Source organism: Alexandromys fortis, unplaced genomic scaffold (genome assembly GCF_014885135.2).
Source record: "Alexandromys fortis isolate MF-2015 unplaced genomic scaffold, M_Fortis_MF-2015_v1.1 scaffold_54, whole genome shotgun sequence".
Lineage (NCBI taxonomy): Eukaryota > Metazoa > Chordata > Mammalia > Rodentia > Cricetidae > Alexandromys > Alexandromys fortis.
Window position 1 is genome coordinate 4,643,772 of NW_026067958.1, and position 25,580 is coordinate 4,669,351.

The following is a 25,580-nucleotide window of genomic DNA, read 5'->3' on the forward strand; positions in this document are numbered from 1 at the left end:
ATTGCGGCCCTCCTCTTTGATTATTTGTCCATCGTAATCTTTCCCCTACCAATGCTCTTGCATGAGCTGCTGCTGCTCTGTGACTGCTAATCTCAACAGTCACTGAGCAGAGAAGCCAGAATCTTCAAATAGAAAAGCCAAAGTTGATGATAATAAGCATGACAGTAGGAATAAGCTTGGCTAGGTCAGCAATACAAAGTTGGTTTAACACCTAAAAATCCAACCAATATATACACATTCATTATATCAAAAGATGGACAGAGAAAAAGCAAAAAATGCAGACCAACTAATCTACACTCTTCAACAAGCCAAGGATTTTGTTTGGTTTTAGGTGTGTGTGTGTGTGTGTGTGTGTGTGTGTGTGTGTGTGTGTGAGTGAGAGAGAGAGAGAGAGAGAGAGAGAGAGAGAGCGCGCACACGGGCGTGCGCGCGTGTGTGCATGCATGCGTGCGCTTGCTTGCTTGCTTTTTTGAGGTTGGGACTCATTGTGTATCCCTGGCTGTCCCAGAACAACTCAGATACACCTGCCTCTGCCTCCTAAAAGCAAGTATTCATTTACATATTCTAAGTAATGCAGACATAATAAAAATTCTAGCAACTGAAGCCTAATTCTAAAACTTTTATGATACTACATAATAATTAAAATAGCCTGGAATTTTTTTTTATTTTTCTTTTTTCCTGTTTGTGGGTTTAATGCTGAGTCGGAGACAAAGCACCAAGTTACTTACACCTCAGCCCAGCAAGGTATCGTGAACAAATGGAAGAATACGCTGCAGGATAAAGCCACCTCTCAAACCAAAACAATCAAAAGCGGTGCTGTCTTGATGCAAATAAAATGACCAGGGAAACAGGAACAACACGAATGATGTGTGTCTGTAAAGAATCAGATAGTAAGTATTTGGGGCTTCGTAAGTACCTATGGTCTCTATCCTGTTCTTTTTCTCTTCTTAAAAAAAAAAAAAATTCCTGGTTTGGAAACTATATAATAACAAGCCACGAGCCAACTCCCAGGATAGAGCAAAGTCCAGGACAGACCAACACTGAGACAGACAACTATGAGCAAGGCAATTTTCGCTACACAGTAATTGAAAAGGTACAGACTTTACACTAAACACTGTGGGAATGAAAATAAAAATTATAGAAAAAACTTCTCTTGGTCTCAAACCACACACCAAAGCAATAATGATGGGCAAATTGAAGTTCTGATCGTGAATGATGAAACAGCAGCACCTCAGGAAACCACAGTGAGCACCTTCGTGTCCAAGGGGTACAAAGTTCTCAAAGAGAACTCAAAGTGTTAAAAACAAGTACTACCCATTCAGACTGCATTAAAATAAGGAACGTATCAAAATTAGTAAGAATCTGAAAAACAAGATCAATGGATATCCAACTGTACATAATGCAGCTAACTAATTTCTCGACTGGAATACTTAACGCCTACAAGTCGGTAACTAAAATGGACTTGAGTTTGGTTCCTAGCACCCGCGTGGTGGCCCACAACCTGTAACTCTAGTTCAGAAATCTAACACCCTGTTCTAACTTCCTCAAGTACCAGGAACAAGCAAGCATGGGGCCCAGACATATATGCAGACAAAACATCCATATACATACAATAACAAAATAATAATTTTAAAAATAAATAATGAGCAATGGACATCAACAGATATTTCTACAAGTAGGTTACACAAATGGCCAAAAAACACACAGAAAGATATTATCTAAAAGTATTAATAAGTTAAATGCAAATCAAAACCACAATGAAATTTCACTTCATACCTATGAGGTTGACTCTAATATAAAAACAGAAACTTGTCAGAGAGAATGCAGAGAAATGGAGACCTCCTGCAGTGCACGGGAGCATGGAAATGGTGAGGCCATTGCGGGAAAGAGTGTGACCAGCAACCACACTCCTGGGTATTCGTCCAAAGAACGGAGAACGTGGACCCAAATATCAGCACATATGTTCACAGTGCACAACAACAATAGCCATAAGGACTATTAAGTCTAACTGTCCAACAACAGATAAATGGATAAACGGTGGTATGCGTGTATGTGTGCATGTGTGTGCGTGCACACATGCATGTGTGTGTTTGCGTGTGTGTGTGCATGTAGAGAGAAAGACAGATATGCCACTTAGTTGTTAACTTGAAAGTGGTAAATTTTATTGTAATTCATGACAAAAAATGTTTTCAAGTGAGGCATGGTAGTTTATGCCTTTAATTGTACCACTCAGGAAGCAGAGGCAAGTTCTATAAGTTCAAGCTATATAAGGAGAATTGTTTATAAAGAAAAGTTTACAAAATTCATCCATTTTGCTGTGTATTCTACTATATATCACAATTTACCTATTTATACAACAATGACTATTTTGGTCAAATTTAGTGTTTATTTAGAAAAGACAGTTATAAATATTTCTATAGAGATACTTTTTGCTCACATCTAATTTATTTTAGGTCCAAACCTAAGATTTCTCTTATCATCTCATAAAAATAAATGACAAGAGCATTCCACATATCAAAAATATAACTGAACCAAAATGAAAAGCAAATTCAGACATTAAGATAATAAATATGGGGAGGGAGGTCTGGGATGTGAGGAGCGAGAGGAAACTATAGTCGGGATGTAAAACAAATAAATTTTAAAAAATAAGGAAAAAAGGGTAATATATACGCCTTGTTGCTAAGCTGATGCTCCATTTTAAAAAAGCCAATAATATGTGAGCCTGTAAAATTGAGGAAAGTTAGAGAACATGTGTGAAATGCTCTGCTGTGCCTGTGCCGATCAAAACTGCACCTGAAGCCAAACACACGCGTTAGCAGTGTGTGCAATCCAGAGGACACGCTGTTAGCAGTGTGTACAATCCAGAGGACACGCTGTTAGCAGTGTGTACAATCCAGAGGACACGCTGTTAGCAGTGTGTACAATCCAGAGGACACGCTGTTAGCAGTGTGTACAATCCAGAGGACACGCTGTTAGCAGTGTGTACAATCCAGAGGACACGCTGTTAGCAGTGTGTACAATCCAGAGGACACGCTGTTAGCAGTGTGTACAATCCAGAGGACACGCTGTTAGCAGTGTGTACAATCCAGAGGACACGCTGTTAGCAGTGTGTACAATCCAGAGGACACGCTGTTAGCAGTGTGTACAATCCAGAGGACACGCTGTTAGCAGTGTGTACAATCCAGAGGACACGCTGTTAGCAGTGTGTACAATCCAGAGGACACGCTGTTAGCAGTGTGTACAATCCAGAGGACATGCTGTTAGCAGTGTGTACAATCCAGAGGACATGCTGTTAGCAGTGTGTACAATCCAGAGGACATGCTGTTAGCAGTGTGTACAATCCAGAGGACATGCTGTTAGCAGTGTGTACAATCCAGAGGACATGCTGTTAGCAGTGTGTACAATCCAGAGGACATGCTGTTAGCAGTGTGTACAATCCAGAGGACATGCTGTTAGCAGTGTGTACAATCCAGAGGACATGCTGTTAGCAGTGTGTACAATCCAGAGGACATGCTGTTAGCAGTGTGTACAATCCAGAGGACATGCAGTTACCAGTGTGTACAATCCAGAACACACGCTGTTAGCAGTGTGTACAATCCAGCGTGTGTACAATTCAGAGAACACGCACTGTTAGCAGTGAGTACAATCCAGAGAACACGAGCTGTTAGCTGTGTGTACAATCCAGAGAACACGAGCTGTTAGCAGTGTGTACAATCCAGAGAACACGCGCTGTTAGCAGTGAGTACAATCCAGAGAATATAGTCTTCTTTCTTCTATACTTTCAAGCCTGAATTCCATAAAAGCTAAGCTCTGAGAGGCCATGGCAGAAACTGAGAGGAACTTCAGAACCCAGATTCTCTACCTCTTGCTAATTACTTAAATGGCACGCTTCGATTACATCATCTAAAACTAGAGGCAGTAACTGTATTCCACCCTTGGAAAGCTGTGCTGCTAAGGATTAACTACTGTGTTGTCATCAGCACTGTTGCCTGCTCTAGCACTGGGGCCACCATCATGACCATCTCTCTCTCCTACTTCCTAAAATAAGACTAAGACATCTACAGCTATTCTACTAAGGAGCACTAAAAAATAACAGAAAATATACAACTAATTAATACCTATCCAGTTAAGTTAATTAAAAACAACTCAATTAAACATGTATCCTATAGGGTTCAGCTAAGGACTCCAAAGAGCTCAGTCAGAACAGCTGCATTTGAAAAGAAATGTAAATGTATTTTTCACTCACCACCAAATCTCTGGCTACTGACCTGCCCAGAAAGAAAAACTTGCAACACAATTTCAGGTCCATATTTTAGCTACATTATTCTGAAAGAATGTGTTTTCAGCATGTTAATAGAAATGTTAGCATGAAGTACACCCCATTTTCTCAGCTTTCTAAGCCTCTTTTCATCACTCAAACTTTGTTTCACCAAAGCACACTTGTTTCCACACCCAGCTCTGAGGTGTTCTGCACTCAACAGCTGACTGGTCTGCTTCAGTTCCCTCCCTGGAGATTTAGGAGTGCCACAAGAAAGAGGGCACGGCGAGGGCTGGACCTGCCACAGAGCGTAAGCTCATGGACACAGAGTCTAGCTTTCCTGGACTCTTCCATGGGCCGCGGCTGCCCCGCTGCTGCTCTGTCACTCTGGCATGCCTATTGCCTATGGCAAGCACACACCATCCTGTGCATCTGGCCTGTCCTGGGTCTTGTCACTGCTAGAACACACCAGCACAGACTACAGAACTATTCCATCAGGAAAAATCAAATCACAAATGTCACAACTGAGACTATTCCCACAACTCCCAGGTACTCCACACTATTATTAACAGGCTAGAACAATGGAAATAGAAAGGAACTAGGAAAAGGAAATGACAGCAACAGTCAACCTTATTCTCGTGTGATTATGAGTATTTACTCCACAATTTTAAAGGACAATAGGGCATCAAGATGATACCAATTGTCCAAAACAGCTATTCTCTCCAAAAATAGTCCCCACTTATAGGGTCTTTTCTTGTACTGGGGGTGCAGCATTAGGAAGAACTGTGCTGGGGTGCAGCATTAGGAAGAACTGTGCTGGGGTACAGAATTAGGAAGAACTGTGCTGGGGTGCAGCATTAGGAAGAACTGTGCTGGGGTGCAGCATTAGGAAGAACTGTGCTGGGGTGCAGCATTAGGAAGAACTGTGCTGGGGTGCAGCATTAGGAAGAACTGTGCTGGGGTGCAGCATTAGGAAGAACTGTGCTGGGGTGCAGCATTAGGAAGAACTGTGCTGGGGTGCAGCATTAGGAAGAACTGTGCTGGGGTGCAGCATTAGGAAGAACTGTGCTGGGGTGCAGCATTAGGAAGAACTGTGCTGGGGTGCAGCATTAGGAAGAACTGTGCTGGGGTGCAGCATTAGGAAGAACTGTGCTGGGGTGCAGCATTAGGAAGAACTGTGCTGGGGTGCAGCATTAGGAAGAACTGTGCTGGGGTGCAGCATTAGGAAGAACTGTGCTGGGGTGCAGCATTAGGAAGAACTGTGCTGGGGTGCAGCATTAGGAAGAACTGTGCTGGGGTGCAGCATTAGGAAGAACTGTGCTGGGTGCAGCATTAGGAAGAACTGTGCTGGGGTGCAGCATTAGGAAGAACTGTGCTGGGGTGCAGCATTAGGAACAACTGTGCGGGGGTGCAGCATTAGGAAGAACTGCGTGGGGTGCAGCATTAGGAAGAACTGTGCTGGGGTGCAGCATTAGGAAGAACTGTGCTGGGGTGCAGCATTAGGAAGAACTGTGCTGGGGTGCAGCATTAGGAAGACTAAGAACCACTGCTTTACAGGAACTGTATGCTAGGGATGTAAATTCATTGTAAAACAGCCTTGTGGAGCAACACTGCTGAAGCATTCTCTTTGTTTTCCAGAACAGTGACATATACGATACTCTGTCCTCTACCAAATGCAAACAATACAGTGTTTTTAACAGACGATGTGTATTTCTAACTATTACTATTATTACTTGATTCTTTGGCTGTTAGGAAGCTTAAAAGCAAACTCAGCTTTTCTTTTAACAATGACACACAGAACATACTTATGTACACCGAATCTCCTGTCAATCAAATTAATGTTTTTACTCAAAATCTATAAGTTTCTTTGAGAATCTCGAGTGTTTGGATCATATTCACCCCCTCCCCATATATTCTTCTTACAACCACTCCTCTTTTCCTACCCATCCAACTTTGTACCTTTTTTTAAATTAACTTATTTCTTACTATTTAATGGCAACATGGTATTTCTGTATGTGGACAACTCCGTTTTGAATAAGAGTATGTATAAAATGGGTGGATTATCCTTTATCTACATGTTACTATTCCTCTCCAAGTTTCTTTCTCTGAGACCTGGCCCCTGCAGGTGTTTCCATTAATTCTTCCCATTCAAAGCACTAACTAAATCCAATTAGTTCAAAGGCTGCGGCAGATCCATCACCATCCACACACGGCTTCCTGGTTATATTTTTCTAGATTTATTAGGCATGTAATTTCCACGTAACAAGCAGGACACTATGTTACCATATCTGCCCCAGCACATCGGCCTGGGACGTGGTGGGAGATGACAGAGCACTCTAATGCCCTTTGCTCGCACCAGTACTTGTTCCTCCACTGTCCCTGCTCCTGTCACAGCAGGAGTGTTTGGAACTCGTCCTAAACCCTAGTGCATAACAGATGGTGACAGGAGAGCCCCATCCTGCACAGGTGACATCTATGACTCCTGCTATCTGGCCTACACCCTCGGATTATTTCGGACAATAATGAAAGAAATTATTTCCTTTCCATGTTAACCCTAAACATGACAAAGCAGGCTGTTGAGACACAGACATGACGAAGATCCAATAAGGCTATGTGGAGTAGATTCAAATGAAATTACTCAGCTGGCAGGGGGAGGGGAGATAGCACTGTTAGTACCCATACATACATTTAAAAAAAGTCAGGCAAAAGACACAGAAAGAATATTCTGTATTGTTCTACTTGACAAGAAATTCCAGAAAATGCAAAACCCTCTACTGACGAGAAACCAAACAAGTTACAAATACACAGAAATACATAGAATACACAGAAACTTTCCAAACTGATGGAATGCATATTTTTAAGTCATATCTTGATGGGAAAGGAAGGTTCATGGGTTATATATTTATTAACTCTCATCAACATATACTTATATTGGTGCAAATGTGGTATTACTGGTAAAAGCACATTAAATTTGAACTGGTGGTAAGAAAACAGACAAACCAAGGGAATAAACATCCTTCAAGACAAAAACTAGCAGAGTCTCAACAATGTTGAGGTCACAAGTTACAAAAAGAACAAAGGAGAGAAATAAAGACTATGGGATTTTAAGGAAGGATCATAACTGAATGCAAAGTGGGATTCTAGAATAACAAAAACCAAAACCAACATGACAGTGGAAAACTCAGCAACACTGAACGCCTGTAGCTAATATACTAATACTTATCAATGTTAATTTCCTAGTTATGCTCACTGTATCACAGTTATGTATACTTCTAAGAAGCAAGCCTCGGGGCTGGAGAGATGGCTCAGAGGTTAAGAGCATTGCCTGCTCTTCCAAAGGTCCTGAGTCCAATTCCCAGCAACCACATGGTGGCTCACAACCATCTGTGATGAGGTCTGGTGCCCTCTTCTGGCCTGCAGGCATACAGACTAAATATTGCGTATATAATAATTAATTAATTAATTAATTAATTTTTTTTTTTACAGAAAGAGTAAGAATAGGGGCTGGAGAGATGGCTCAGCGGTTTAGAGCATTGTCTGTTCTTCCAAAGGTCCTGAGTTCAATTCCCAGCAACCACATGGTGGCTCACAACCATCTGAAATGAGATCTGATGCCCTCTTCTGGCCTGCAGGCAGACACACAGACAGAATATTGTATACATAATAAATAAATAAATAAATAAATAAATAAATAAATAAATAAAATATTTAAAAAAATGAGTAAGAATAGAAGAACCCGAAGCTACCCTTATAAAACACAACATGATCCTCCTGCCCTGAAAGGACCACTAAGTTTACAAAGGTCCTCAGACCAAAATAAAAATCCTACATAATATCCTTAGAATTGTGCTGCATAAATAATGAAAGCATTAGTGTCCAAATTCTAATGACCAAGTGATTGAATTCACAAACCTGGAATGAGAGCAAAGGATAGTCAACTCCCATGATTCTCACACCTAAAAGCCAGTCTTCATTTGAAATCACTTTAATTAACACCATCCCCAGAACAGCAAGAATACACAGAGGAACGTGTATATTTAGAGAAAAAGTAAAGATTTTACGGCTTACCTCCTCTGTTTCCATTCTCTTCATCCTACAAAATAAAACAAATACACATATGAGCCCAATAGTGAACTGTTATCTGATCACAGCCAAACTTAAAGCAAATTATTGGTATATAATTAATACCAATTAGAATCTTACTAAGCACCTTTGTCAGAGGACTGGAGTTTTCACAAGAAAAAAGGCTGTGGGTGAAGCCAGATTAGGAGCAAAAAATCAACTAGCTCTGAAATATGTGGGGGCAGGGTGCATCACGGACCACTCAGGCGGAAGTACCGCAAAAGCAGCCTGAGAGATAAGAAGCTACTGTACTACAGGGACCTTCTGTGAGCGCTCATGGGCTACCACAGGACACGGAACTAACCACTACATGGTTAAGTTCCTGTATGCAGTTTGAAAGTTCATCTGGTTGGTGTCTTGAGGCTCTTGCTGCCATGCTGCCTTCTAGCTAAGAAATTAGCAAGCAACTTTAAAAAGCTCGTGTGAAAAAACTCATCAAGACGAGTACTTGCTGAGCCTTGACAGAATCAAAGCTACCATGCATTGTAGAAAGGAAAGTGGAGCTCTGGCTGAAGGCTAGTGATTTATTACATAACTCTTGACCTTTATTTTGGCTGCCCAAATGTTGTTTTTCTTCTTCTTGTTATAAGCTCTGTTCTGAGACTAATCGGTTGCCAGCTAAGTCACATAATAGAGACGTTGTTTTTTAATCCATCGGACACTTTCTAAAAACTATATACCACTAAAAATTATTTTATATTCGTTTAAGGCTGGGAGTATAGCTCAGTGATACAGTGCTCGCCTAGCAAGTGTCATGTCTAAGGCCCTAAGTCTACCTCCTCAGACATGCACACGTGCACACACACAGACACACACGCATGCACACGCACACAGTCTTTGAGTGAATTGATAAAATTTCAATATGAAAGTGGAAAATACTCTAATATATATTTCCCACGGAAGGAATATAAAAACAGACCTACGTACACGAATGTCTGCACCAAACCCCAGCATTACATGGCTCTACCAAGCATTACTGTCTATCAGTTCTGATCCCATTGGTTCATGCTGCAAAGTCACCACGCCCACCGTGAGCAAGGCACTGCTGGGGTCTCACAAGTGCGATGCTCAAGGTCACAGAGCTCACGTGGGACAGAGATGGGGATCAGACCAGATTCTTTCGACTCCACAAATACTTTCCAGTACAGATATATTTTTAACCTGTGTTAATTATTTTATGAAAATTATCTATATGCTCCTTGTGATCTAAATGAAACAAACAAAAATCACACAGCTCTAGCGTATGTATCTAGTGAATATGTAAGTAATATTATTAGAGCTTTTAAGATCAGTAACTTCTTAAAGCAGCTAGACAGTCGCTGTACAGGCATTTTAGGAAACATGACTGATAAATATTAAGTCCAATGGCAGTAATTATTCATAACCTTTGAGATATTCAGTGCCTTTAAAAGACTATCCTGTAATTCATTTTCTTGGAAAGAGGTATTTAGGAAAATGAAGTGAGGGTCCAGGTGTGCTTGCACACCTTTAATTCCAGCTCTCTGCAGACAGGAGGAGGCAGAGACCTGTGAGTTTGAGGCTAGCCAGAGCTACATCTCAAAAACTGAACAACAGCTAAAAAAGTGTGATCTCTAGATACAACTGGATATTATCTTTATATGTCTTTAATCAATACATTAGTCAATTTCAAATTCCAGACCCACTCTACCTATAGGACTTAACCCAGTTCCCATGTCTGTGACATGCAGCTGATATACTTGTAAGCTAGCACTAGTAATGGCAGGGAAGAGTAATGATCACAAACACATCTACTGCAGCTAAAACCATTACACACTGACCCGTTCAGACAGGAGCGCTCTCAACTGAAGCATATTCGTGCAGCTTACACTTGTCACTGTATTTCAAAATTCTGACTTACCATCATGATACATTGGAAAGTTAGCAATTTCTATTCTTATTAATTTTCTGAAATCACCAGCATATTTTAACCATCAATTGCCATAATCTGCCCAGAGCCTACAGAATTTTTCTAGATCTAGGGAAGTCACACATTACGAAGAGTAAAAATGAAGCTTAGAAGTCACCAAAAAATAGATCTAGAGTTCAGAATCAGTATATTTCAGAAATTAAAGTTTGTTATAGGTTTAGGGGGCTGGAGAGATAGCTCAGTGGTTAAAAGCATTGCCTGCTCTTCCAAAGGTCCTGAGTTCAATTCCCAGCAACCACATGGTGGCTCACAACCATCTGTAATGGGGTCTGGTGCCCTCTTCTGGCCTGCAGGCATACACACAGACAGAATATTATATACATAATAAATAAATAAATATTTTTAAAAAATACATAAAAAAGATTTTAAAATACAAATATGTCACTCATTTTAAGATAGAAAAGAGGGGAAGGGAGAGGTGAGAGGGGGGAGAGCCCAGAGGGGATGGGATTCTCTTACCTTATATGAAAACTGAATGGCAGACTCTGGGGGATAAACGATGAAGTGTCTCAAGGTAAAGCCAAAGCCTTGCGACGTTCTCTTCAACATAACTGTTTTTGGACCTGGCCAGGAGAACAGTTCATCTTCAGATGGTGACACGGTTTCACTTTGTTCTTTTCCATCTTTATTTTTTGACACCTAAAGTGCAAAGATATGTAACACTTAACTACAGAACACAAGTACAAACACAATACCTGAGTATAAATATGAATTTTATGGAGAAGTCATATATTTGCTGCTAGAGTTAAGTGGATCACAATCACCAAAAATCACAAAGATGTCCATACGTGCATGTGTGTGAGCATGCGTATAATGTATGCACATGTATGGGCACCTCTACATGCATGCTGGGGCCAGAGGGTGTCTTGTGTCTTCTAGCATTCTCTGCCATATATCCTTTCAGACAGGGTCTCTTGTTGAACCTGGAGTTTACAGTGTTTGGCAAGGTTAGGACGGCAGGCAGCAAGGCCCAGTATTTTCACAGGGGATGACCTGCTCATTGATGGCGTTAAAGGTGCATGCAGAGCCTCTCCCAGCTTGTCAAGTGGGTACTGAGACCTAAACTCTGGTTCTTTATCTTGAACAGCAACACTCTTACCTCTGAGCCATCTCTCCACCACCACCCTCAAACTAAAACTACAAAGAAAAAAATTACATTGTGGAAAATTAATGAGCAAGAGAGAATTCCTGAAAATTACTGGCACAATAAGTAAAACTAAAAATGTCACAGACAGCATGGAAAACGACACTAAGGAATCCCACAAGACACAAAGGGCCAAGGAGAAACAATGACACAGAAGGAGAGTAAGCCATATGGTCCAATGCAACCAATACTAGAAAACTAGCAAAGCCCTCAGCTCTAAGCCTGAATTACATATGCACAGAGATCACAATCCTCCCAAGATTCTGGCTTTTGAGGTCCCTTGACCTCTGCTCTTCAGCCTTTTCCTGACCAAGACTAAAAATCCTTTACAGAGTAAACCAAAAACCTTACTCGGTACCTCTTAATTCCTGTTGTTCCCGAAGTCTGAACTCTTAACACTGTGCCTCACCAACCACAAGTCTTCATGCTTCTCTTAAAGAGGCTTTGATTTACTTACTCCCTTAACCTTAGATTCTTCAGAACTCCTCACTGTCACCTGAGTGGCCCAGGAGGAATCGGCATTGCCCGCTCGAAGCTTTAGCCTTTCCAGGTGAACACAGGTGGAGAGAAACAAAGCCGAGCTGGTGGCATTCACTTCATTTTTTTTTTTTTGAAGTGCAAGAACTCTTTTATTTAATGTAGAAAGCACTATAATCTCTGACTTAAAACATAGTAACAATAACTTTTTATTGAAGTATTTTGTTGTACTGTGATATTTCACTGTATGCTGTGCTTTTTGTTCTTTTTTTTTAATTTTATATTTATTTATTTATTAAAGATTTCTGCCTCCCCGCCACCGCCTCCCATTTCCCTCCCCCTCCCCCATGGGAAGTCCAAGGACCACCCACCTCCATCCAGGACCCACATTGGAGCACCAGACTGAAATCTCAAGGTCCAAATCAGGAGCAGAAGGAGAGAGAGCACAAGCAAGGAACTCAGGACCGCGAGGGGTGCACCCACACACTGAGACAATGGAGATGTTCTATCGGGAACTCACCAAGGCCAGCTGGCCTGGGTCTGAAAAAGCATGGGATAAAACCAGACTCGCTGAACATAACGGACAATGAGGACTACTGAGAACTCAAGAACAATGGCAATGGGTTTTTGATCCTACTGCACGTACTGGCTTTGTGGGAGCCTAGGCAGTTTGGATGCTCACCTTACTAGGCCTGGATGGCGTTCACTTTAATGTCAGTCCCTGCAGCACTGTCACTCAGAGATACCTGACATCTTGTCTCCTCATCCTAAGCGGCTATTTCATCCCTTCTCCCCCACCCTCACTGGAAGACAATGACCCTACCAGGATTTCACAATGAGAAAACAGAGCTATAAAGAAAACATAATCCCCTGGCATTTACCTACCCACTTCCCCCATCTTTTCCCGTCCTCTCTCGTAATGATAATGACTGAAGTCTGTTCTCCTAATGCCTTATTGCTTTGTAATGGCCCCATCTCCTACATTCTCTAAGACTTCTATCATGAAAGCATGTTGGATTCTGTTTCTTCATCTATTGAGATGACTATGAGATTATTGTCTTTAAATCCATTTATGTAGTTTATGACATTTATTGTCTTGAATGTGTTGAACCAACCCTACATTTCAGTAATAAAGTCAACCTGGTCATAGTGTATAACCTTTGTTATATATGTCTGTTTTCTGTTTGTAAGCTATTCTATTGAGCATTTTTCAGTCTATAGTCATCGGAGATATGGGCTTGTTGTTTTCTTTTTCTGTTGTATCTTTACCTAGTTTTGGTATGAGGATGATGCAAGTTTCACAGAAGGATTTTGAGTTCTCCTTTTCTCATAATATTCCCTTATAATATGCTCAATTTCTTTGGTGCCTACTGAAATGCTTCCTTTTATTAATTCCAATTCTATTAATTTGGATCCTTTTTCTTTCTCTTAGTGGGCCAAGGGTCTGTCAATCTTATCTTCTCAAAGAACCAGCTCTTAGATTGGTTGATTCTTTGTTCCTATTTCATTGAATTCTTGCACTGACTTTGTTTTTTGACGCTGACTAGGTTTAGATGTGGTTTGTTCTTGATTTCTAAATTTTTGAATTGCATCACTAAGTAGCTTATTTGTGATTCTTTAATGTAGGTACTTAAAAAGTTATCAATTTTCCTCCTAGGACTGCTTTCAATGAGTCCCAGAGGATTTGCTGTATTGTATTACTGTTTTTCATTTAGTTACAAGTTCATTTTTATTTCTTTCTTGGACCCATCCATCATTTAGATTACTCTCCATGAGATTGTATATTTATTAGAGATTTGTTTGCTCTCGATCTTAAGTTTTATTGCACTATATCCTGATCAGGCAGGATATAGTAGTTTTGTCTTTTACTTTGTAAAGATTTGTTTTGTGCCCCAGGATATGATCTATTTTAGAAAAGCTTCCATGTATGGCTGGGTAGAATGTGTATTCTTTGGTGTTTGGGTGGAATATTCTGTGGGTCTGACAAATCCATTTGATATATGATGTCAACTAATCCTGATGCTTCTATATTTTGTCCATATGACCTGTCTTTCAGAGAAAGTGAGGTATTCAAATCACCTACTATTAATGGATTGATACTAATCTTTGTCTTTCAATTGGTAGTACAGTTTTTTAATGACACTGATTACACAAGAGTTTGGTACATATGTACCAAATTATATTACATATTTAATGTAACCATTCCCTTCATTAGAATGAAGTTTTAGTTTAAGTTTGAAGTCTAGTCTATCAGATATTAGGATAGGAAGACCTGCTTGCTTCCTACCAGATTTGATTGGAGTATTTTTGTCCATCCTTTTGCTAAGGTGGTGCCCATCTTTAAAACTAAGATGTTTCTTGTAAACAACAGATAATTGAATTTTGCTTCTTGATCCATCCAGTTTGTGTCTTTTGATTGGAGAACTGAGGACATTAATAGTTAAAGCTGCTATGACTGTGATGTGTGTTCATCATGGTCACCATGTTGTTGACTTTTGGTACTGTTTGTGCTCTCACTGGTACCTTGTGTTATAGTAATTACAGCTTTGTACTTCTCTCCCCGGTCTCTGCTATGCTCATTTCTCTCTCCAGCCCAAAATAATGCTTCCTGTATTTTCTTACTGTTTTTTTGAACATAAAAATCTTTTTAGGCTATTTATGCAATGGAAAGTTTCCTTTCTCCTTTAATTAAGGCAGATAGTTTTGCCAGGTTTATTAGTCCGTGCTAGCTGTTGTGGTCTTTTAGGATTTAGAATGCATTGCTCCAGGCTCTTCCGGCTTTCAAATTTCCTAAATGGAGTGAGTGAGTGTCTGTGAGAGAGAGAGAGAGAGAGAGAGAGAGAGTGTGTGTGTGTGTGTGTGTGTGTGTGTGTGTGTGTGTGTGTGTGTTTCTCTTGAAGTTTTAAGTATACTTTCTTGGTTCTACATACATATTGTTTTAACTCTGATATGCCATGGGGATTTTCTTTTCTGGCCTTGTCTACTTGATGTTCTGTGTACTTCTTGCACTTGCATTGGTGGAAAGTTTTCTTCTATGATCTTACTGAAGATCTGATCTACGCCATTCATTTCAGATTCTGACCCCTCTTCTGTGCCTATAATTCAAAGGTTTGGTTTTCTTCATGGTGTTTTTTAATTTTCCTTTTTTTAAATTTTTTGCTTCATATTCCTTGTTTATTTGGTTTAGATCCTTTACTTTGTCTAAGAGTCCTGCTAATCTATCTTGTGCTTGATTCATTTGACTTGTAAGGTTTTCCTTTTGAATTTTCTAGTTGAGTTATTGAGTTTTTCAATTCCACCTTCATTTCAGTTTGAATCTTCTTCAGTGTTTCTATCTCCTTCTTGAATTTTTTTCTCAGATCCTGGATTGTCTTCATCGTGTCCATCAGCCTCGTCTGTGTCTTCTTGGATCACTCGGACATTTCTTTTCCTTAAGTTCTTTCTTCTTCAGGAAAGTAGTTCTTTCATTGAGTTGCTTCTTTCTGCCATATTTAAATTCCTTGAATTCTTTGAAGAAGTTTATGGTTGTTCTTTTAAATTTTGTGTCCTGGGATTTTTCTAGGTGATTCTCATTGGCAAACACTTCTTTAGGACTGGACTATTAGTTCTGGAAAGAAGATATCAGTTTGATCTTTCATATTTCATTTGTCGGTGAGATCTGGGCACGTGGATTTCTTTTGTTAGTCCTAAATCTTATATAGACAAAGTAGGTTGTAGCAGAAGAGAGGATCTCTAGGGAAGACCAGGCTAGGCCCTATATAGAACATGGGTGATCTGAATTGTGGATGGATGGAAAGTTTAGAATGTGGTGCCAGAGAGACTAGGGGTAGATGGCGGGCGGGAAGGGTCCTGGAAGAAGACTAGAGGTTGGTTGCAGTGCAGGCAGGAGTGGTTGAACTAGTGGAACCTGGTGTAGAGCAGGTCAGACACTGGAAAAGAATGTGGGAGACCTGGCTAACTGAAGAGGTTGGCTGCAGCATGCGAGGGACAATTGACAACCAACAGGCTCACGTCCCAGAAAAGTGCAGCGCTCCCAGAAGACTCCTTGTAGGCTGAGGTGCCAACAACCCCACCCCCACAGTAAATCCATTGACTTCTTTTAACTCTTTTCTTTGGGTAACTTCATTTAGTATCGTGTGCTCAATACCAAATAGGTATCTATTGTTTGAGCATACCTCCAATCCAATTGGTAACTTTAAAAGTCTGAGTTGTTGATAAGATTTAGCTTTAGAGGCTGGGAGGAGGCGGAAACTTTTTTTTTCTTATTCTCAATAAAAAAATAAAAATAAAAATAAATAAAAAAATAAAAATAAATAAAAAAAATAAAAAATAAAGAAAAGATTATAACTTTAAGCTTACTCCAGCAATTTAAAAAATGTAACCTTATCAAATAGCAAATACTTACAAATGCTGACTCTCCTTTTCTATTATCTTCTATTAACAAGTCTATTCCACAACGATTTGTTTCATAAGAATGTGAAAAGATAAGACATCAGCAAGGCAATGTAACTAAGTAACCGGAATGTGATGGTAATATGTAATGTATAAAATTAATGGTATGTTTACATATTGGCAATAAACAACTGCAACTTGATAATTAAAAAGATGTATCAACCATGCTAGAGAGATGGCTTGGTGGTTAAGAGCACCTCGCAGAAGACCTGCATTTGGTTTCCATCATCCATGTTGGCCAGCTCACAACTGCCTATAATTCCAGCTCAGGGGATCCTACATCTCGGAAGAGGGTGTATGATCATTTGCATACATCCACACACAAAATATGCACAAAAAAGCAGACATATCAACTAAAATGGCTCTGAGCTTTGAGATGACAAAACATTCCCAAGACCTAAAACTGAAGGTACAAGTCTAAAACATTACTACTGAGACACTGAAAGACCATCTACTAGATGAAGAACATTCTTCTTAGGAGATTTGGCAATGTTACCCTATTAACTCTAGATGTATTTATAGACTTAGATTTGTATATTGATTCAAAGCAATTTCAATTAAGATCTCAGGACACTTTTGCATGAAGACATACTGTTTCTAAAGTTCACCGGATCATGCTCTGAAGAAGAAATTTCCTACACTTATGTTCTATTTTTTTTTTTTTTTAAAAAAGATTTAATCAAAATCTGTTGTTTGAAACGTGAGAATGAAAGGACAATTTGCTAAATGGGATCTCATCAAAAAGTAATGTACGGAACATAAAAATGACTTTAGAAATTCAATAATTAATAAATGAGCAGAATATCAAAGTATACCTCACTAAAGAAGCTAAGAAATGTTCAACATTGTGATTGGACCATTTCCTGTAAAGACCAGCCCGTGTTGGCTATGAGTCACCTGAACCTCTCACAATGCTATTGGAAATCTAAAATGGTACTTATATTTTGTACAACTATATGGATTCATAAAGAGTTAGATATGTGTTTTTTGTGTGGCAAAGCCATTTGCTCAAGAGGAAGCTCAGTTTTTTATGTCAATATAAAAACTTACACAGAACTGCTCACAGCAGTTTCATCTTTTATAAACTGAAAAATATCTCAAAGGTTTTGAAACAAAGATAAACTATGATACATCAATCACTATTTAGCAATGAAATGAACTCCTGTATATGTAAGTATCTATTAATTGTACTAAGTCTGAGGCCAACCTGGGATACAGCAAGACCTTACCTCACGAAATCTTCAACCGAACAATGGAATCCTGAGTCCCAGCAAGAGTATGTTCTGCGTCCATGTCTCATCGCTTCTAGCCTGCAATCTCATAATCTTGTTCTTCAGTCTAAACTGGGATTTTTAAAGATCCTTTTGGACTAAGTTTTAGCACTCTAAAACTGACCTGTACATTAAATTCATATCTTCATATGATATGAATAGAATGTTCTTTTGATAGCCTCACAACCTCAGATATATTCAAGCTTTCTTTTCAATCACACAGGAACCTCTACAGATCATGGTTCCTCCTCTTAAGTCTCTGACTGACCTTGTTACATCTTAATTTACTACATTCTTTCCACAAAAGAAGATGGATAAGTGTAAGCAATTTTACTTTGCCCTCCATGAACTATTTTTTTTAACAGCACATAGCTCAGTTGTTTCAATTATTCCATCAACCCAGAACAACACATCCAAGCCCTTTCAGTCTCTGACCTTTCCCCTGTAGGAAAGAAGAGGTTACATTTTCATTGGCCTGTATACAAAGGAGATAAAAAGAAACATACATGAGTGCCTCTTTCACTCCTACATACCCACAGTGCCTTTGATCTTCTGGATTTAGTAACAAGGGCAAACTGTGGGCTGTGAGTAAAGAAGTCAGCACTCACAGTTAAGCTCCAGTTAAGAGACTCTGGTCGCCTTCTCCCCGGACATCTCATTTCCCAACCACCACTGACCGCTAACTACCTGAGAGTGAACAAAGGTAAGAAATGACTGGATATTAGAGACTAAATTTCTGTCCACTAAGAACTGCCACCTCATTCCCTTAAGAGACTTTATAACAAGGTCATTTGATTGAACAATGCCTCAACATTCCAAGAAACTAAAAGGTAACAAACACTTCTATAAAAATTAGAATAACTAGACAAAGCAAAGTAAAAGAAGGCTGAGATAGAGTGTAAGGGGGAAACACCAATCCAAAAAAATATAAAAGTAATTGTTTTAAAAAAAAACGGAGACAATGGCATGATGGAACTTTCTAGAATAATGGAAAAGTTCTAAAGGAGTATGGCAAACATTTTACACAAGTAAATTTGCCACAAATCAATGAAATGCACACTTACAGTGGGTGAGTTTCTTTTATTTGTAAATCACTGTGGTAACTTCTTAGGGTAAAGTGTTTGCCTAGAACATGGAAAGCTCTAGATTAATGAGAGAAGAAAAGGAAAGGTGGGAGGAAGAAGAGATAGGGTTGTCTTACAGGTGAATATAACAGGACAGAATGTTTATATACATAACAAGTATACAGACGTCTCCTTTTATAGTTATTTACACTTAACACATAATGAAGTCAGTTTCCTGAGAAATCACTCTGTATTCTATTTTTCGTGAAAGGCCCTCACAGAAATCCTAAGTCAGTCAACGTGCCTACAGTTGGTCGATCAACATGCCTACAGTCAGTCAATGTGCCTACAGTTGGTCGGTCAACGTGCCTACAGTCAGTTAACGTGCCTACAGTCGGTCTATCAGTGTGCCCACAGTCAGTCAACATGCCTACAGTCGTCAGTCAACGTGCCTACAGTCGGACGATCAACATGCCTACAGTCAGTCAATGTGCCTACAATTGGTCGGTCAACGTGCCTACAGTCGGTTAACATGCCTACAGTCGGTCTATCAGTGTGCCGACAGTCAGTCAACGTGCCTACAGTCGGTCGGTCAGTGTGCCTACAGTCAGTCCTACTGACAAAGACTTGTCCTCTTGTAACCCTTACCACAGGTCAAACAGGGACTTAAAGGCAGTGTCTGCTTACAGAGCCTGATCTTTTCATGACCATCCAACCTCTTCTGGTGATTTTACTTGCTGAGAAAATACAAAACAGTGATCTTCTTTTTATGTCCTTGAACTACTAACTTTCTGGCTGCACCTTTCATCTAGCTCAATGCTATTTTGTTGATGTTTCTAGGATATGGCACAGGGGACATGCACTCAGAACTAAACTCTCTGAACTGGATCCTTGGGTTACAGCTCTAGGTTGTGGTTGGCAAACTGCTTGAAGCATGTCTGTGCCTTGGCTCTGAGGATGATAATGGAAGTTACAGCACTAATTCAAAACCCCAACGTCTCCCACTACCTAACACTTTATGAGTACTTTTATGACAGCAGAAGTAGGAAATGCCCTATTTCATGTCATAGGATTCAGGAAAACCAGAGAGCGCCTGAAACACTACACTTAAGATGCTGTGCCAGGTGTGTGTACACAGTGTAAGAGCTCATTCACAAACAAACAAAAACTAAATATACTCTAGCCCAGGCATTCTGGATAAGTAATAGTCAAACAACATAAACAACTATGTCATATCGCTATTTGTGTCATTATTATCTATTATTGCAGAGATATTTTTAAATATTTTTTTTTAGACAAAGAGTCTCAATTAGCCCAAGCTGGCCTTGAATTTGCTGTGCCTGAAGACTGACTTTAAACTCCTGATCCCTGAGTCCTGAGACTATATAGACAACTATTACCATCCCTAATTGTTTAATGAGTTAAAAGTACATAATACTTAAAATACCACCTTGCAAAGTAAACAATAAACTTCTTTCATAAAATAAAATTATTTAAGTGTCACTAAACACAGTAAAAACTTATTGTAAAAATGTACTGAAGAACCACTGCTCAGACACTGAGATCAAGTGTAAAATCTTGATTTTTGTCTAAGAAAAACAAAACCTGAATATCTCTAAACATTTATTGATTTTTTTCAGTATTAGAGACTGATCGTCACAGCCTCAAACAGGCATGGCATGGCAAGTACTCGAAGGTTGAGTCACTGCCAGGCAAAATCCTCATATCAGGAGTATATAACAGAGAAGTGGATTTACAGTGATTGAGTCATTTCTCAAAACCAGACAGCTACTAAGTAATGAGCTAACCCACTTTCTCCAAAACACACCATTAGCAGAAATGGAAAAATAATAGTGTTGATAAATTAGATATTGCTTCATCTCTAATCTAATTTCTCCAGAGTTACGCCAGAGAAATAATCTGTTTTGAATTGAAGTTTAGTTTTTGTTTGTTTTTGTTCTATTGGTTTAGATTCTAAGTTTGTTAAAAGGCTCTTAAATATAATCTGCATATGCCAAGTATCCTTGAAAGTCTTACCACATGGCTTGCTGATAAATTCTTTTTTTTCCTAATTTAAAATCATTCTTGTTTGATTATTAGTTTATAAAGGGGGGAGAAAGAGTTTCGTATGTGTGTATGAGAGAGAGAGACAGACAGACAGACAGAGAAACAGAGACAGAGAGAGGGGTGGAGGGAGAGGCAGAAGGAAAGGGAGGGAGAGGGCGGGCACAGAGATGAGTCAGGTTAGTGGACAGCCTTGGGTGTCATTCTTTAGATGTCATCCACTGATTTTGAGATAGGGTCCTTTCATTGGTCTGGAACTCACTAGGCAAGGCAGGCTAGCCAGAGTCCCAGGGGACGCCACGGGTCTCTGCCTCCCCAGAGCTGGGATTATAGATGGTCACTGCTGCTTTTTCACATGAGTTCTGAGAATCAAACTCCCGTCTTCATCCTTGCACTTTACCATGGAGCTTTCTCCAGCCCTAAAGACATTTTTGCCAATCCATGTTGAAAACAGAGGGCCTGTTTTGATACTATGTATCTTGTTGTATCTGCACATATTGTTCTAAGCTGTGACTCTAGCTCAACACAGTTAATATAACCAAAGAATGAACTCATAGCTGGGAGACTCAAGTAACTGCCATGCGTGATAAAGCAAAGGAAACCCCTGACAGTCAGTATTTTTACACACAGCTTAATCTTCAGTTTATCACGTCACCAGACATTTGTTTGTAGTGTTAGACACTAAGGTAACCTGTAAGCCCCACTTGCCCCAAGACTAGGTTAACTTCCTGTGATGCTGGGAGTTGTAGTTCTTGAGTTGAAAATTACAACAAAGACTGAGGAGAGGGAACCTGAAATGACCCTATCCTATAGCCATACTGATGAATATCTTCCATATCACCGTAGAACCTTCTGGCGATGGATCGAGATAGAGACAGAGACCCAAATTGGAGCACCAGACTGAGGTCTTAAGATCCAAATGAGGAGCAGAAGGAGGGAGAACATGAACAAGGAAGTCAGGACCACGAGGGGTGCACCCACCCACTGTGACAGTGGAACTGATCTATTGGGAGCTCACCAAGGCCAGCGGGACTGGGACTGAATAAGCATGGGATGAAACCGGATTTTCTTTTTTTTTTTTTTAAATATTTATTTATTTATTATGTATACAACATTCTGTCTGTGTGCATGTCTGCAGCCAGAAGAGGGCACCAGACCTCTTTACAGATGGTTGTGAGCCACCATGTGGTTGCCGGGAATTGAACTCAGGACCTTTGGAAGAGCAGGCAATGCTCTTAACCACTGAGCCATCTCTCCAGCCCCAAACCGGATTTTCTGAACGTGGCGGACAATGAAGGCTGATGAGAAGCCAAGGACAATGGCACTAGGTTTCGATCCTAATACATGAACTGGCTTTGTGGGAGCCTAGCCTGTTTGGATGCTCACCTTCCTGGTCCTGGATAGAAGTGGGAGGACCTTGGATTTCCCGCAGGGCAGGGAATCTGGACTGCTCTTCATTCTGGAGAGGGAGGGGGAGAGGGGGAGAGGAGTGGGGGGGCAGAGGGCGATGTGTGCGAGGAGGGGGAGGGAAATGGGAAATTTTTTTTTGCAACAACTAAAAAAAATAAAATAAACAACAAAAAAAAGAAACTTACAACAAAGTCTCATGGGAAAGTATGGTGGCCGATAGGTCAGGTTTTGTTCATATAACCTCCAACAACTTGTACCTCCGGGCCACTCAGCAGCAAAGTTTCCAGGAACGACCCTGACCAAATCCCACCTTGGTAGTATTTAACATTTTAATAAAAAGCTTGCTTAACTTGGTCAACACGGTAGAGCTGGTTTTTCTGGGCGAATCTCAGGATTGGCAGTGGCACCACTCATGCAGCTCACTGGGAAGCTGAATTTCGGCAGCCATTCCTGCAGCTCTGCTCTCTGGTGCTGTCCCGCTCGTACTGCCCGCCTATCCAGCTTCTGCTTTTTACTGCACTTATAACCTAAGTGGTTCCCCTTTCTCTCACCTTCCCCGTGTCTCCCTGCTCCCCCTTTCTCTGTTTTTAGATCCCAATTTTTCAAAGAAATAATTAAATCACCACTTTAATACCTCATATTTATATAATAGCCAAAGAAACCAAAACTGCAGCAAGGTTACGGAAAATCCAGGAATGCTTCACAAGTACGTTACCTCTGAATACCAGCAGATGGTGAGAATCATCTCATTAATTTACAGACATACAACAGCAACATTGCCATCTCACAGAATGACAAGGAGGTGTCACATCATCTGGTATGTCTATAAACAGTCCATTTTCTAGGCACATTCTCTGAGTTCTTTTACTGGTCGTAATGACATACTCCAATTATGTGTTTCGATCTTCCTTGGTTCTCCTTGTGACAAACAAAACATCTTCACGATAACAGTGATGGAAGTGGGTCTTGTATCTATCTGTTGCTTTCATTGGCTAATTAATAAAGAAAACTGCTTGGCCCTGATAGGACAGAAAATTAGGTAGGCGGAGTAGACAGAACAGAATTCTGGGAGAAAGAAAGCTGAGTCAGGCAGTTGCCATAATTCTCCCACTCCAGACAGATGCAGGTTAAAATCTTTCCTGGTAAGACTGGTGCTACACAGATTATTAGAGATGGGTTGATCGGGATATGAGAATTAGCCAGTAAGGGCTAGAGCTAATGGGCCAAGCAATGTTTAAAAGAATACAGTTTCTGTGTAATTATTTCGGGTGTAAAGCTAGCTGGGTGGCGGAACTCAGCCCCGCTGCTCCTATTACAACATAACAGGGACAATTTGATATGCTTTTCTAAAAGAGAAAGTTCAGTTGGCCACTCAGCAGGCACTGTTCCCAAAAAAAATCATTTGTAGAGAGATTTTTTTTTAATATTTGTTTTTATCTTTTGTGTTTTTTAATATTTATTTATTTATTATGTATATAATATTCTGTCTGTGTGTATGCCTGCAGGCCAGAAGACAGCACCAGACCCCATTACAGATGGTTGTAAGCCACCATGTGGTTGCTGGGAATTGAACTCAGGACCTTTGGAAGAGCAGGCAATGCTTTTAACCTCTGAGCTATCTCTCCAGCCCCTGTAGAGAGATTTTGATCCAGTTAGCCAAGGACTTTGGGGGCAGCAAGCCTTAAGACATGGTCTTGTCTGCCTACAATACCGTCTAAAAGCTGAGAAAGAGGGTCGAGAGCTTTCTTGCCCTAGCGCTCTCTTGGTGGCCCAGCAGAGCAGGCAGCACAGAGAGATGGCTTATGGTTGGTGTTCTTCACCCCTGGGCAGAATGGTTGGATGAAGGCAACTGGATTAGCGGTGGCATCTAATGGGTTCTGTATCAGTGAGTGCTGGTCCCTACCCTATACCTAAATAAATTCTTGACATCCTTTAACAGACTCCCATGGTATCATGCAACAGCCCTGTGCGCTGAGTTACAGCCCAGAAACCCAAGTAAATGGAGACAGAAAGAACTAACTCCACAAAATCATCTTCTGATCTCAACATGCATGTGTGCTCCCCTTCTTCCTTCAATTACAAATACATAATGAAAAGTGCATAAATTTACAAAATAAAAGAGATAAAGTTTTCAAAATTGTGCCTGAAACAAAAAAGTTCACCTGTCCTCTGGTATTTGTATAACTATTCTTATAATTTAAAAGAATTTTTCTCACCAGGCAGTGGTGAACGCACCTCTAATCCCAGCACTTAAGAGGCAGAGACAGGCGGATCTGGCTTAGAGGCAGCCTGGTCTACAGAGTGGGTTCCAGCAAGGCCAGGACTACACAGAGAAACCCTGCTGGGTCGGCGGCGGAGGGGGGCCGCCTCTCTCCCTCCTTCTCCAAAACACAAATGACTGCTCAATAGGAAACTCAGGTTTTTATGTCAATATAAAAACTTACACAGAACTGTTCACAGCAGTTTCATTTTTTATAAACTGAAAAAATATCTCAAAGGTTTTGAAACAAAGATGAACTATGATACACCAGCCATTATTTAGCATATCTGAAATATGTTTGCAACCACTTCTTGAATATCCTCTGGCATTGATTTCTATGATTAAAAATACTCATTAAAGTAAGAATGCAAGGACATGAGATTGAGGTACTCACCACAAAAAGGAGGGGTTATGTCTTATCGGCAGCTAACCAACCAATGCCTACACCGTTCAATAACTTCTATCAGTATACATGGCTCCACTGTGAAAACCCTACATTGTATTTATCCGTTCTCCAGTAATGGGATGGGGGTGTCCAGTTATTTCACTAACAAAATTTTTAAATTTCCTTAGAACATCTGTCTGCAGGGAAATGCACTGTGCTGTAGTTTCTTCATGGTATTTACACAGTATTTTTATGAATTCTTTAACATACTTAACACATGCTTAATAGTATTTATATCTTTTTAATGGACTTGGCTGGTATAGAATGTTTTCACAGTATAATACTAACATGAAATGAGGTGGGTCATGGCCACCAAGAGCTACTACAGCATGGTCTGTCCTCACACCTTCTGCCCAGACAGCCCCAAGAGAAGATGTCACTTCTCTCTGAACATGTGTGGGATTTGCTCAGAAATTTATTCAAAGATTTACTCAAACTTTCCTTAGTACTGCATGAGAAGAAGTTGAAATTGTCCGCTATTATGGCTTAAACTTTTAACAAAACAAAAGAATGTAATTTGAATAATGTAAGCTTACTAAGGGCTGTCTCCTAAGAAACCAAGGGCCCTAAGTCTACTTACAAAAGACAAAGTGCTTCTACTTGAAGACATGTTACTGCAATAAAAAAATCAAACATTAATCATGATGAAACACAAGGACGTGGGA

General features: G+C 40.2%; 1 protein-coding gene across 3 annotated transcripts in view; it reads right to left on the minus strand.

The window, feature by feature from the left end:
- Positions 1-674: 674 nt before the first annotated feature.
- The window catches only part of LOC126507840 (rho GTPase-activating protein 21-like), a 66,986-nt gene continuing 42,080 nt past the window's right edge, over positions 675-25,580 (minus strand). For all 3 annotated transcript variants that reach the window (XM_050152647.1, XM_050152645.1, XM_050152646.1), the window contains exons 3-5: positions 10,788-10,967; positions 8,327-8,351; positions 675-873 (exon numbers count right to left, since the gene is read on the minus strand). In XM_050152647.1, coding sequence (XP_050008604.1) covers positions 791-873; positions 8,327-8,351; positions 10,788-10,967 — 288 coding nt within the window. In that variant the 3' untranslated portion in view covers positions 675-790. The remainder of the gene's footprint in view (positions 874-8,326; positions 8,352-10,787; positions 10,968-25,580) is intronic.